General features: G+C 42.7%; 1 protein-coding gene across 11 annotated transcripts in view; it reads right to left on the reverse strand.

Annotated features, from left to right (window-relative positions):
• Nucleotides 1-7,009: 7,009 nt before the first annotated feature.
• The window catches only part of ERCC6L2 (ERCC excision repair 6 like 2), a 57,201-nt gene continuing 48,755 nt past the window's right edge, over nt 7,010-15,455 (reverse strand). For 10 of the 11 annotated variants that reach the window (XM_028748449.2, XM_028748451.2, XM_028748450.2 and 7 more), the window contains 2 exons: nt 11,018-11,205; nt 7,010-9,874 (listed from right to left, as the gene is read on the reverse strand). In XM_028748449.2, the coding sequence (XP_028604282.2) occupies nt 8,965-9,874; nt 11,018-11,205 (1,098 nt within the window). In that variant the 3' untranslated portion in view covers nt 7,010-8,964. Of the gene's footprint in view, nt 9,875-11,013; nt 11,206-15,455 lie in introns of those variants that run through there. The other variant, XM_077936060.1, reaches the window with a different exon arrangement.

Consider the following 15,455-nt stretch of genomic DNA (forward strand, 5'->3'; position numbering starts at 1 on the left):
AATATTCTGTTGGGAGCTGCCCAGAGTGGCTGGGAAAACCCAGTCAGATGGGTGGGGTATGAATAAATTATTATTATTATTATTATTATTATTATTATTATTATTATTACTATTACTATTATTATTATTATGGTCAAGAAATGAAATGAAATTCTGAATATTGTTCAAGGAGAAGCAGTGGAATTGGTAAATAATTGTCTTCTGCACTTTATACTTTTATCCAGATATGCCAGTTTCTCTCATTAAATGTTCACTTGACAAATCTTTTATAATGTGGATGTGTTTTTGCTTTCAAAAGAAGAAGCAGCTTATTTACATTTATTTTATTTTTTTGCGGTAGTGACGGAATACTCTGCACCCCTCACAGGCACATGATAAACAACAACCAACATTTGTGTGAAGTGTAGAAAAACAGAACGCTGCCCTAGTATAGCTTGTATCAACTCTCAAAAGCACTTATAAAAGGTAGGATCTTTACCATATGGGGCATGTGCAGAACACATGCTAGATTCTGTGAGAGGTTTTACCCACACTTATATTGGATAGATCATCATAACTTCCTTCTCGTTTCACCACTTGTGAGTTATGTGGCTATCTGAATACAAAAAGGTTGGGGGGAGTCTGCTATCAGACTACATAGTCATTTATTTAGTCCCTTTTTAAAAAACCACAGCTTTTACCCTTAGGGCAAGATACAATCAATATCTGTTGAGGAGAAAACAGAAGCAAGCAATCTTCCCTTCTGGTGGTCCCTGTTATCAGATGTAAGGGCAAACAGGTCGTCCCCACAGTAAATCTTCTCTACCTGAAAGCTATAATTTATGTGTCTGGTGGTGTGGGTGGGGGCATATTAACATGTTACAGACCATCCTCTGCAACAGAGGAGATTGACTGAAGGGCCTTGGTAATAGCAGTGGCAGGTTTTGAATGTAACTCTAAGACAGGCATCCCCAAACTCGGCCCTCCAGATGTTTTGGGACTACAATTCCCATCATCCCTGACCACTGTTAGCTAGGGATGATGGGAGTTGTAGTCCAACAACATCTGGAGGGCCGCGTTTGGCCTGCTCTAAGCCATAGAGGAGGTCATAGCCACTCTACTCCTCCCCCAGTGGCCCTACACAACCATGTGCTAAGCCATGACTTGGCTTAGGTGCATCATCCAAACCTGGGTTCGTGGATTATCTCACGCCACACAAACTGCAAGCTGTAACCAAGCTTGTTCTTGGTTTTACAGCTCATGGTTTGTCTGGAGGTGAGAAACCATTAGCCCAGGTTTAGCTGGTGGGAACGTGGAAGCAGCAGGACCACGGGAGGAGCAGGGCAGTCACGATCTCCTCTCTGGGAACTCCCCTGTCAGGCATGGCCATGGTTTATATAGAGGAGCAGGAGGCAGAATTAGGTTCTCAAAAGTTCTACGTGGCTCAGTGAAAGGTACACACACACACAAAAGGTTCTTGAAGGTATGGAGGAAGGACAACACTCGGTGTGAGTGGATTTTTTTTTATTAGTGTCCTGTATTTTGAGACTGAATCCAGACAATGGTTTTTTTTGGGGGGGGGGGGGGCTTCCATGCAGAAACCTTAATCCAATTTATTTTCTTTCTCATCCCTCTTTTATCAGGATGTGGGATACCACAGTGGCCTTCACAACTTGCCAAATTTTATGTGTGGACAGGGAGTTTGCTGGGGAGATGGGAGACCAGTCTTTCGGACATGAGCAAAATTATAGCAACTGTACTTGCCATGATCTTTTAGATACCTGCTGAAAACTTTTATATTTCAACATTCAACAAGCTTACATATTTTAAGAGTTTTGCTGATTTTATGTTTTGTTTTTTAAAAAAATGTATACAGTGGTACCTCGGGTTAAGAACTTAATTCGTTCTGGAGGTCCGTTCTTAACCCAAAACTGTTCTTAACCTGAGGTACCACTTTAGCTAATGGGGCCTCCCGCTGCCACTGCGCCGCCACCGTGCAATTTCTGTTCTCATCCTGAAGCAAAGTTCTTAACCCGAGGTAAAGTTCACAGAACTTTAGTTTAATGGTTGCCATCAATTTGATTTTAATTAATTTTTATAATGAAATGTTTTTAGAATGTTGCACTATTTTATTGTTGTTAGCCGCCCTGAGCCCGGCTTCGGCTGGGGAGGGCGGGATATAAATACAAATTATTATTATTATTATTATTATTATTATTATTATTATTATTATTATTACTATTTCTGGGTTAGCAGAGTCTGTAACCTGAAGCATCTGCAACCTGAAGCATCTGTAACCCGAGGTACCACTGTACTTGCTTAGGAGTTTTGTGGTTTTTAGTAGGGCTTTATCAATGATGGAGATGGAGTCGGGTCCCTGTGTCTACCTAACCCAAGAACATAAGAGCCTGCTGGATGAGGCCAATGGCCCACCTAGTCCAGCATCCTGCTCTCACAGCGGCCAACCAGAAGCCTGGGGATCCTGCAAACCGGACCTGGGCACAAGAGCACTCTCCCCTCCTGAGGTTTGTAGCATTTTGAAGCATTACTGCCACACACCACAGAGGCATGGTATAACCCATCATGTCTAGTAGCCAGTTATAGTCTTAAATGTAAATGTAAAGGGATCCCTGACCATTAGGTCCAGTTGAGGCAGACTCTGGGGTTGCGGCGCTCATCCCGCTTTATTGGCTGAGGGAACCGGCGTACAGCTTCCAGGTCATGTGGCCAGCATGACTAAGCCGCTTCTGGCGAACCAGAGCAGCGCACGGAAACGCCGTTTACCTTCCCACCAGAGCGGTACCTATTTATCTACTTGCACTTTGACGTGCTTTCGAACTGCTAGGTTGGCAGGAGCAGGGACCGAGCAACGAGAGCTCACCCCGTCGCGGGGATTCGAACCGCCGACCTTCCAATCAGCAAGCCCTAGGCTCTATGGTTTAACCCACAACGCCACCCGCGTCCCTTATTTATAGTCTTGCCCTCCATGAAGTTGCCTAATCCCTTTTTCACCTCTTAGGGGTACCATATAAAAACTCCTGCTCAAGAAGCCACTTCCAAAGAGGAAATGACTTGAATCCCACAGGAATTTGGTTATGTGCGGCCAGGGCAAATGCATCTGCTCTGCCACTTTGTATATTGCAGAGAATTTGTTGCAGGCCGTCCTTTTTGGCACGTGAAGACACCGGGGGGGGGGGGGAGCACAAATATATATCTTAGCATTAAGCTAGAAGAGAAATAGTAGTTTTCTAAAGGCCATTTTAAACTTAAGGCAGAAAACATGAGACCCCACAGCTAATTCTCCCCTGGCCTTCTCGCTGGCTCAAGTAGGACCAATTCAGCCAGCTAGCCCTGGGGATTATCTAATGCTCATTTCCCCTAAATTGATTTTTGATTTTTATTGTTATTCATGTTTTTATACTGTATTTTATGCTGCTTTTATAATTAAGTGTTTTAAATTTGTTGTTAGCTGCCCTGAGCCTGGTTTTTGAACCGGGAAGGGCGGGGTATAAATAAAATACTACTACTACTATTATTATTATTATTATTATTATTATTATTATTATTATATCCTGGCTGTACTTGGAATGACAAGGTTTATGGTAATTTTATTATTCTTGCACACTTTAAGAGACATAACTTAAGTGTACTTTTCTATTATGAATCATGTTACGTACCCGGAGCAATGAAGCCACCTCCTTGGAGTCTGATGTTTTTATTTACCGTATTTTTTGCCCCATAAGAAGCACCTAGTTTTTAGAGGGGGAATGCAAGAAAAAAAAAATTCTTTAAAAGGAGCGCTGAGCAGAGCCTGTATGCATCCCAGGCTCTGCTCAGCACTCCCTTTCACGAGCTGCGTGGAGCGTGTGTGCGGCGCTTGCAGGCTTTTCCCTGAGGAGGGAGATGGGCAGCCCGTTCCCCTCCTCAGGGAAAAGCCCCCAAGAGCTTTATGTCTACGGCGAGGACAGAGTGAAGTTTATAGCATCTTCCCATGACCTAAAGGAGAATCTGCTACAGATAAAATTTAAGTTTATTTTCAACTGGGCAGTCCTCCAGACCACAAAACCCACCACAGTTCAGAGATTGCTGTGTTCAGTTTTCAGTGCCCAGTGTTCAGAACAATTTCCCGTTGCATAAAAACAGCTTATACAGGCAAGGACACCCACAAATCCTTTTATTAATGTAGTGTTAAATCTGAAATTTCAAAACTTTCAGGAGTCACACAAATCAAAATTGCTCCCCCCCCCTTCAGAAACTATGCATCAGAAAAATCCCTACCATAACCTGGTCCATTAATCCTTAGGCTATGCAACATAGTTTGCAGCAAACAAGAGACTATGCTCCTTTTAGTACTGTACAGGCAACTCCCCATTTATGCAGCACATGTTTAAGTGAAATCGCATATATTTGAAATACCATTGAAAAAGCCTGCAAACACCACATTCCTCCCCCACGCCTTTTTGTGATGTTTTTGGGCCACTTCCAGGTTTGGTCTGATGTGTGTATGTGTAGTTGCACAAAGACTGAACATCCATAAATGTGGGGTTGCCCGTATAGTAATTCTGTAATCAACAAAGGACTAGTTTCTTACTAAGTGATTGTACTGCACACAGCAATGCCTTTGGAACAAGACATTAGCCGGAGGACTTGAACATATACATTCGTACCTTGGAAGTCGAACGGAATCCGTTCCGGAAGTCTGTTCGACTTCCAAAACGTTCGAAAACCAAATCACAGCTTCTGATTGGCTGCAGGAAGCTCCTGCAGCCAATCGGAAGCCGTGGAAGCCCCGTTCAGGTTCCAAAAGCATGTTCGCAAACTGGAACAATCACTTCCGGGTTTCCGGCTTTGGGAGCCAAAACATCCGAGTTCCAGGGCGTTTGGGATCCAAGGTATTTCCATACAATTGAACAAACTGAGGCTGTATCCTACCTGAAAGTCTATGGAAAGGACAGTAGAGGCTTTGCCAACCTAGTGCCTTCCATATGTTCTAGACTGAGGACAGCAAGGTTTATCTTGCCTGGACCGTATTGGTCCTGCAGAGATCCCTCCCTGGGCCGGATCGTGCATGCACGTGACCTGCGATTTTTGGCGTCTGCACATGTGCAGACGTGATTTCCAGCACTGCAGAAGCGAGTCCCTGCACCGCGCTGATTTAGCGCAGCACGCGAGTGGGCAGCTCAGTTCAGGGGCAGCTCGTGGGCCAGTCAAACGACCTCCACAGGCCACTTTTGGCCCATGGGCCTTAGGTTGCTCACCCCTGTTCTAGACTACAGTTCCTTTTGCCTGTAGCCAGCACAGCTTATATCTGAAGAGAATCAGGTTGGCAAAGGATGTGACTGACCACCTGTTTGCAAGCTTTCACAAAAAGCTTTTTACACATCACCTTGTCTTCTGGAGACTATTCTGTGGCATGGCCTAGGCTATTCTCTTCTGCACTGTCTCCTGACTAGCTGATAGAGGCCCCAGGGAATTTTTACTGTTTTTAATGGGGAAGCCGGGTGGCCTGGAGTGCAACAGGGTCATAGTTCTTTGGCAATAAACCTAAGATTTTCATTGTCTTAAATAACTTACGTGGGATGTAATGATAATCTATCCACAGTGCAGGCCATTCATAAAACTGAAAAGTGCCTCTCAGTACAAGAAATTAGCTTTCCTCAACAAATGTTTGTTTTAGTAGAACTCTATAGAGATGTTTTTCATTGAAGGGATTGTCAACAAAGGGTATTAAAACGTTTTAAAGAAACTTAATTATGAGGTGCTCTACTCCATCTAGTTAAAGCAAACACTACTACATTATGCTTAATTATAGGCTTGCCAGCATTTTAGATTTTTATTTATTTATTGTACTTTCAACTACTTAATTCTAACTCACCCTGTTGAAAGGGTGAATACGAGCTTTAATAAGTAAATATAGTAACACAGAAGATTAAAATCTAAAAGGCTGAGAATACTTTTGCAGGCAAAACACTGATAATGGAAGAGGCAAACATGACCCTCCAAATTTGCAAGGTTCCTCTCTTGCTTTTGGGGAAAAAATTCCAAATCTAGCTATTTTTAAAAATGGTTTTTATTAAAGATTTTCTTGGGTTACAAAAGTACATACAGTGTCTCTGCTTTCAGTTCATAGAGTCCTTTTTACAGATCAGTTACATTCAATGTGAGACAAAAATGTTATAGACCATGGGTAGGCAAGCTATGCTCAATGGAAGGACAGATCCTGAAGCTGAGGCTCCAATACTTTGGCCACCTCATGAGAAGAGGAGACTCCCTGGAAAAGACCCTGATGTTGGGAAAGATGGAGGGCACAAGGAGAAGGGGACGACAGAGGACGAGATGGTTGGACAGTGTTCTCGAAGCTACGAACATGAGTTTTACCAAACTGCGGGAGGCAGTGGAAGACAGGAGTGCCTGGCGTGCTCTGGTCCAGGGGGTCATGAAGAGTCGGAGACAACCAAACGACTAAACAACAACAACAAGGCAACCTAGGGCCCGGGGGCGGCCCAATCACCTTCTCAATCTGGCCAGGAATCAGCGTGTTTTTACATGAGTAGAATGTGTCCTTTTATTTAAAATGCATCTCTGGGTTATTTGTGGGGCCTGCCTGGTGTTTTTATATGAGTAGAACGTGTCATTTTATTGAAAATGCATCTCTGGGTTATTTGTGGGGCATAGGAATTCATTCATTATTATTTTTCAAAATACAGTCCGGCTCCCCACTGGACCCCTGCTTAAAAGGTTTGCTGACCCCTGTCTTACCTAATGCACAGGCAAGGTTACTGTTTCAGCATCACATGGGTGGGTTCTTTATCTATTCATTTATTAGTTTTTGTTGGTGATGAGAGAGATTGGGGAGCCGAGGGCTTGCTTATTTGCCTTAGTTTTTACTACCATCTTAATTTCATCAAAAGGGACAGTACAAATCCCCAAAAGGAGCGTGTTCTACAAATCTACTTTGGAGGAAGTGAAGCACAGAAGAACCAATGATACATTACTGATTTTATAAATGCTCACAGCTGCACACGTGAGGTATTGTATGTAAAAGGATTTTATTTTCAGACAAAATGCTTGCAATAAATTCATCCAAGCTGAAATTTCATCATTTTTCTGGCAAAACCACTTGGCAATTCAATTTAGTGATGCGGACTTAGCCAGTTACTTATGCACTTAGCCAATTGTAATTAATTCAAGAAAGTGGCACGGTGAAGTGAAACAGCGAGCAAAGGCTGCTATGCAGTTTTCATTCATTTAAATGAGGCTTGTGCATATGTTTCACAAAACACATTACAGCAGTGATGGTCAAACTTGGCCGTCTAGCTGTTTTGGGACTACAGTTCCCATCATCCCTGACCACTGGTCCTGTTAGCTAGGGATGATGGGAGTTGTAGTCCCAAAACAGCTGGAGGGCCAAGTTTGGCCATCACTGCATTGCAGTATCTAGCAACCAGTGCCCAGCAATGCCAAATGCAGTTAATGGATGTACCAGAACTGTTTAAACTCTCCTGTTACGATGGCCAAGAAGCTGATTAATAATAGAGATTTGTGATTTAAGCTGATTGGAAACAAATCAAACACTATCAACCACCCAGACATCACATGGGTGGAAAGACATCCCATTGTGGCAAGTAGTGGCAGGTCGGATCACAAATCACCTTTATAAAATGTGCATTTATTTTAAAATTAGGATGAAAAAATATGTACAGTAAGAACTAAGTCCTCAGTTTAAAACACTAGAATTAAAAGTTTGTATCCCCCAATAAAATCTGACAGGTTTCTGGTTACCATACTGCTTTTTTCATACACTGACACCTTCAAGTTTTAGTTTCCAGCAGGTGTGAAATGAGACAGCAATACATGCCTGCAAGGCTTGTATTGCTAAAGTGACACACCTTGCTGTATAAACGATCCCAGTGGAACTGCCCTATCTTTCAGAATCGTTTCAGATATCACAAAGTAGCAGACTACAGCTACCTCTTCTTGCTCAATACCCCCTCCAGGCTAACTTTGTGATGTCTGATGATACATACTACTTGATAGATTCGCAGGAGCCTCTTATGCTATCAGCTCAGCAGCTGCCAAACTAGTTCATCATCAAACAAGAACTTTTCAAGATGTCACAACGTTTGGGACAGAGCGATCCTGATTAATCCCAAAGTGTTTGCAGCGATTAACTTCGCTTGTGGGTGTTTTTAGATGTCTGAAAGTGTCCTAGCGTTAATCTAGTAGCTCAGAGGAGTACCAATCAGGTATCTGGTTAAATCCCACACTTTTGCCACTGCTTTGCTGACAGAAAACATGACAAAAATGTTGGGAGTGTACAGAGGCCAACAAATTACAACGAAACATAAAAAGGATGTGGCCGTTCACCCCATGATGTTACAAGTCCTGTGCACAGAGGGATCGGTGTGTGTGTGTGTGTGTGGGTTTACATGGACACAAGTAACTTGACTAAATGGAAGGGATGATCTAGATGGGAATATGGAAAGCAGGCAGAGTTTTCATGTGTGCAGACAAGCAGGGGAAATGGGACTCTAACGGGACTTCGATATGGGTGCTGCACTGTCTTATGGGGAAGGCTCACGGCTTTGGAACATTTTTCCCCAAGTTTAACTGTTTAAAACTGAATTAGGAGCCAGAAGCAAGAATACTCACAAGTCAACAGCCAAACAGGAGGAAAATCTCCACAGGTGCTGTAAGAGCAACACGCTCTTATTCTCAATACTAATGCAATGTGTTTTGTATTTCTTCAGCCTCTTTTCAAGGATATTTTCCTTTCATGACTCCTTCAAAACACAGAGGTTTCCTTCTTTCGAGAGAGAAAACAACCTTTCTTTTGAAGGAGTTGTGAAAGGAGGGGGAAGGAAACTGGGGGGAAGAGCACTTAAGAAGCTTGCAAATTCATTGGGCCAGTTCCAGGGGGGTAGGAATGATCTTTTTTGTTAACACCTGTGGATGTTTTCCTCTTGTTTTCTTCGAAATCAGACATCATGTGCCAGACAAAGATTTGTCATCTGTGTCAGTTGCATATCTTTTCCATAAAAAATTGTCATTTTTCTTCCAAAGAGACTTCTCGTCATCCTCTTTCTTCCGGGATGAAGTGACGGTAGAAGCCCTTTCGCACAGTTTCTCTATGGCTGCCACGTCTGTGAGTTTTTCGAGGCTCTCATCATTCGGTTCATTCAGCATGTCCCAGAAGTCTTTTGGCCGAGTTCGTGCTTTTACTGCAGGACCGGTGAGAGTCTTCCTAGGTGCCTCTGTTGGTCTATTTTCATGGCTCTTGAAGAGGTCGTTTAAAATAGAGATGTCTCCTAGCATGTCTGCGAAAGAGCTTTTCTTGCACATTTGAGCATGTCTGCTTTCTGGTGGAGACAGAAAGGGTGACTCCATCCCCTTCAAGTTTGACTGTCCTTTTGCAGACAGCCCCTCAATTATTCCTGATTTACTGCTTAATGAGTCAGATGCCATAAAGTCCTTGAATGCCTGGCTGTTTCTGCTACTAACGCTATCTTGGGTAATGACAGTGGGCAATTGTTTATCTTCCACATTATGGCACACAGCAGCCCGTATGAAGGGATGAAATTGAAACTGCTTTACTTCTGCGTCATGTCTTTCTTGGCCGTAGAGATCTGTTGAAGACTCAGACTTTGATTTTCCACGTTTAGAAATTGCCTTTCTTTTTCTAAACGGGGTTCTGTGCACATCTCCTTCCTCACTTCCTTCTGAAACAGATACTGGAACATCAACTTTTAATCGGTCCTTTAACTCTGGATATTTAGCACTGTAAAATTCTTTCAGCATTTTCTGCCTTTCTTCTGATGTAGTTTTGATAATATGCTTGGCGAGTTCTTCCACTGAGGCCTTCTGAAAATGAGATGCCATTTCTTCAAACTGTTTCCTACAGCCATCAGTGAAACAAAGCATAACTAATTATCCCAATAATGTAAAAAAATTAAGAAAAAAATGGATGGATATCTTACAACATGAATCTGTAACACTAATTTCCAGGTGTCCAGAAAAAAAGAGAATTCAGAATTATTGCCAAGCCATGGTTTACAAAGCCTTAGTTTACAAAAAGCTGATATAACATGGTTTGCAAAAACATGAGGTGAAATTCACCTAATGAGTTCCAGCAGCGGAAGTCCTGTGGGACTTTTCCTCCTCTCCTCCCCCCATTTATTGGCTAGACAATAAAAGTTCTTCTAAAAATTGCAATTCCAACCATTAAAAGGAGGACACAATTCCAGCAAGACTAAACTACTGTGGAAAAATTTCAGGATACATCAATGTTATGTTTTAGACATGATCACTCTAATAGAAAACTAGAAGAACCGACATGCTCTAACTTCTCAGGAAAGCTGAGCAAACCTGACTGAAGGTATTTGCAATGCACCATCAGAACTGCTCATTTTGCTGTCTTTCCACAATATTTTCTGTTGTTTATTCCCAAAAGGTTACACACTTAAAATCACAAAGGCTTCAAAACAATACAGCTTTTAAACATAACATTATTGTAATGGTTCTAGGGGTTGCTCGTGCGTAAGCCTGTGCCAACACCTGGCTGGGTTGCCTGAGTGAACCTTTCCTGTCTGGACAGCCACTCACCCGTGGCTGTCTCAATCGCTGGCAGAATCCGTCAGTGGGCGTTTCTTAAACTTCTTCCAGCAAAGAAGCTCTTTGATGCCCAGTCTCCTCCTACTCTCCCTGCGCGGAAGCCTTCTGCACAAGGAAGGCATAGGGCAGCAGAGGACCCTTCCTCTCCCCGCTGGTCCCCGGCAAGGAGTCATGTGACCGCCTCTCTGATTCCCCCATCTGCCCCCCTTCTCCACCGGAGCTAAGCTGATTCCCTTCCCCAGAAGATGGGCTGCCTCTCCCAATCCCGGGACGCTCTCTGGGATCCCTCTGGAGCCCTCTCTCTCCCTCCGGCACTGATGGCAGTTCCCTGACAATTATTAATAATCCCCACTGAAAGCTAAAGTTTATATAAAGCAAACTGAGAAAAGACAGAAACGGAGGTCATTTTTGCAAATTGTATTCTTACCTGCGGATTCTTTGTGGTGTTTTTCCAACCAGGAAGGCAATGGAGCCAACTCGGTGAACCTCCTTCTTCTTTTGACAGACAGGGTGTCTAATGTAAAGTACTGAAGGCTTGCTGGTTTCATTTACTGAATTATCCTTTTTGGTGTTCTTCTTCCTTGAGAAAGCTTCCCACGGACTCTTCCTGCTTTTCTAAGCCAAATGTGAAATATAACATGTTAGTCGTTTTTCACCTAACTTTTCTCCTATGCTCCTAGCTGAGGCTTGGTTTTGGTTGGGTTTTTTTTTACAGGGGACGGATGTGGCCTTTTTGAGTTGTTAATGTCAAGGTCCCCCAACAGCTGTTTGATATTTCTATTAGGAAATCGGACTGCTATGTTTTAATAAGTGATAACATGTCCCTGGAGCCCAAACATGTCAAAAAAATGCTCTGTGAAAAACCATCACTTTCAATTGTCTCTGTATTCAGTATACAGTTAGGGTGCTGACACCAAAAATCACCGTTTACCTTCCCGCCGGAGTGGTACCTATTTATCTACTTGCACTTCGTGCTTTCGAACTGCTAGGTTGGCAGGAGCAATGGGAGCTCACCTCGTCATGGGGATTCGAACCGCCGACCTTCTGATCAGCAAGTCCAAGGCTCTGTGGTTTAACCCACAGCGCCACCCGCGTCTGAGACTCCTTAGGGTAGTGATAAAGCGGGATATCAAATCCAAACTCTTTTCTTCTAAATGAAATTCTGATACTCTGCATAGTACAGATTCAGGGGTGCACATTTAATAAGGCAACAGGTCAATCAAGGGCAAATCTTCCTCTATTGTGTACCACATAGCTAGGCAAACTAAGGCCCGGGGGCTGGATCCGGCCCAATCACCTTCTAAATCCAGCCTGCGGACGGTCCAGGAATCATCGTGTTTTTACATGAGTAGAATGTGTGCTTTTATTTAAAATGCATCTCTGGGTTATTTGTGGGGCATAGGAATTTGTTCATTATTATTTTTCAAAATATAGTCCAGCCCCCCACAAGGTCTGAGGCACTGCTGAAAAAGTTTGCTGACCCCTGATACCAGCTTCTGCTTCCCAGTAACCTCCTTGCATTGAGCTAGATTTATCAGAGACATGAATCCAGAAGTGTGCTGTTTGGTTGCCCATCTCAGACCCAAGAATAGAGTTGCACTTATTTATGCAACACTTGTTTGCACCACGGTCCTGACCATCTCTGAAGTTCAGAAAAGGCTTCATCTCCAAATTCTAATCCTTTTAGAAATAGTTCGACATTAAAAGCCAAAGCACGTATCATCAGATTAAACGTCAGAACAGCAGCCCCTCTAGCAAACATGAGTGGCTTCACCATACCAACCATTAAAAAAAACCCCACAGTATCACTTAAAAGACATTTAAAACTACAGGTTAGCTATTTGTTGTTCAATAATAGGGAAATACATTTGTGGGGATTTTGTGCTGTGTTTTATTTTTGTTTCTTGTTTGACTCACTGTCATGGGCCAAAAAGACCATTGGAAAACCTATGGGCTGCACACCCTCTTTCAACTTTCTTGGCCGAACCTAAGATCTGCACAGATGCTCTGCGCTCAAATCTACTGCAGCTGACAGAAATCCTTTTGTTTACATGACCTATGAAAAATACCTATGTAATACAAAATACAAGTGCACAAAGGGTTCTTAATAACGCTACTTTTGTATTTACAGTACTCCACAGAGCACTTAAACCTGCGCTGGGCATAGAAAGGGCACGTCGTTGAACCCCAGGCTGACAGAATGCTTCGTTCCCTCATTTACACCACACTGCAATAACATAAAGAGGGGTTTACCATTAATCCAGGTTTTACTACAAAGCATCCTGTTATTTCTCTGTCAAAACACTGTCAAGAGTGCCAAGTGTCTGTCATCCAATTCAGGGGATTAAGTCTTCTTTTATAGTGCGATACTTGTACCAATTTATAAAAATACAGATATAGTTTCTTAGGGCTGGTCATAGTCTATATTTTGGACTGGATTCACTCCGCAAAGGTTGAGTATGACAGCTGGCAGGAAGCGTAGGGGAGAATACATCCTCCCCCTTTTCAGTCACCACATTTCAGTTGCCATAGTGATTAATCCTCCATTCAATGGCTGTCTTTGTATATTCCTTTTCAGTAAAACTTTAAGTAAACTTAAGTTGAAAACAAGCAATTGATGGGGGGGGGGGGAGCCTCCGCATAAAACCAAGGTACAGTATTTTAAAAAGCAAATTAATTCTAATGGGGAATATTATTTCTTCAAACCTTTGAAATGTATCCTGTTCCTTTTCATATAATTATTTTTCCTCCTTTTTGCTACCAAGGATGGGGGTGGGTGGGCATTGCTTAAAGAGGATCTCTTACACTTAGTGTTCAAAGGAGCCAAACAAGGGCCATTCCAGAAACCAGTAATTTCGAATTCTTATTTAGGCTGTTTCACAGAAGCTGTTTTTGCCAATTAACACATAAATTAATTAAGGAATCAAATAAGAAACCCAGACATCCAATTCAAAATAGATTGGAAACAGTAGAAGAGGATGTTTTCCCTGACTCCAGAAGGCTCAAGTTACTTTTATGTTGTTGAGGGTTTTTATTTTTCAAAAAAGGATGCAGGCAACACTTAAAGCAAAATAAATTAAAGGACATAAACCTGGAACACCCAATATGCAGACCAGTCAGAATGCGATGGTTTTCCCCCCAACATAGCTGTAATGTAAGCAAAGGAGAAATAAAAGCTTAACAAATATTTAGTGGACATTTTAGTTGGCACACTTCAATTAGAAAGGATATATCCAGTTTTATTTAACTCTACCCCATAAGGGTATTCTTCCATTTTGCTCCCATCTATTCAATTTTGAATGGAAACAGCTATTATTATTATTATTATTATTATTATTATTATTATTATTATTATTACCTTGAAATGTTTTCAAATTAGATATACCTCCTCAAATAATGACGAAACATACATACATAACAATATACAGTAGTACCTCGGGTTACATACACTTCAGGTTACAGACTCCACTAACCCAGAAATGGTGCTTCAGGTTAAGAACTTTGCTTCAGGATGAGAACAGAAATCATGCTCCGGCGGCGCGGTGGCAGCAGGAGGCCCCATTAGCTAAAGTGGTGCTTCAGGTAAAGAACAGTTTCAGGTTAAGAACAGACCTCCGGAACGAATTAAGTACTTAACCCGAGGTACCACTGTATTAGTATTTGCAGAAAGAGCAGGAGCAGCGCTGAAAGAAACTGAAGCAAGATAATCTGAAATTGATCTGATATCCACCACAGAGACATCAACTCTTTAGGCCTGAGGTGTTTTCAGCTTGGTTGGGATGGGGCTGAGGCACCCACAATCTGAACGGGGCAGAGGGGGTGAAGCACAGCCCCTCTGCCCAGCACCTTTCTTACAATGGGGCACCCAGGAGCGTCCGGAGTGTCCCGGGGGTGTTGCACCACAAGAGTGTTGGCCCTGCAAGGTTGCCTGGAGTGGCAGCGAAAGGACAGTTCCCCTCTCTGGGGCAGGTGATAAGGGACAGAGTGAAGTTTATAGCATCTTCCCATGACCTAAAAGAGAATCTGCTACAGATGAAAATTAAGTTTATTTTCAACTGGGGAGTCCTCCAGACCACAAAACCCACCACAGTTCAGAGATTGCTGTGTTCAGTTTTCAGTGCCCAGGGTTCAGAACAATTTCCCGTTGCATAAAACAGCTTATACAGGCAAGGACACCCACAAATCCTTTTATTAATGTAGTGTTAAATCTGAAATTTCAAAACTTTCAGGAGTCACACAAATCAAAATTGCTTCAACCCCCCCCCGGAAACTATGCATCAGAAAAATCCCTCCCATAACCTGGTCCATTAATCCTTAGGCTATGCAACATAGCTTGCAGCAAACAAGACACTATGCTCCTTTTAGTACTGTACAGGCAACTCCCCATTTATGCAGGAGTTACGTTCCGAGGCACCACACGTTTAAGTGGAATCGCATATACCGTAGATTCCGGCGTATAAGAAGATTTTTAACCCCAGAAAAGAGGTTAAAAAGTCGGGGGTCGTCTTATACGCCAGGTATGGGCGGCGGGTGGCGGGCTCCGCGCTGGAAGAAAGCCAGGCGACGGGCTTATAACACGAGCCAAGATAATGATGGAAAGTACGATGTTATCTATGAAGGTGATGATATATGAAAACCATCTCGATTTGAGGATTGGAAGAATGGAAAAATTCACACAAGATTAATACAGTGGTGCCTCGCAAGACGAAATTAATTCGTTCCGCGAGTTTTTTCGTCTTGCGATTTTTTCGTCTTGCGCAGCACGGTTTCGGAAAAGTTTTGGAAAAGCTTCAAAAATCACCAAAGTCTTCAAAAACCTCAAAAAAGGCTACCACACCGCGTTCTATGAGTTGCTCCTCGAAGTC

The sequence above is a fragment of the Podarcis muralis genome, chromosome 11 (assembly GCF_964188315.1).
Source record: "Podarcis muralis chromosome 11, rPodMur119.hap1.1, whole genome shotgun sequence".
NCBI classification, from domain to species: Eukaryota; Metazoa; Chordata; class Lepidosauria; order Squamata; family Lacertidae; genus Podarcis; species Podarcis muralis.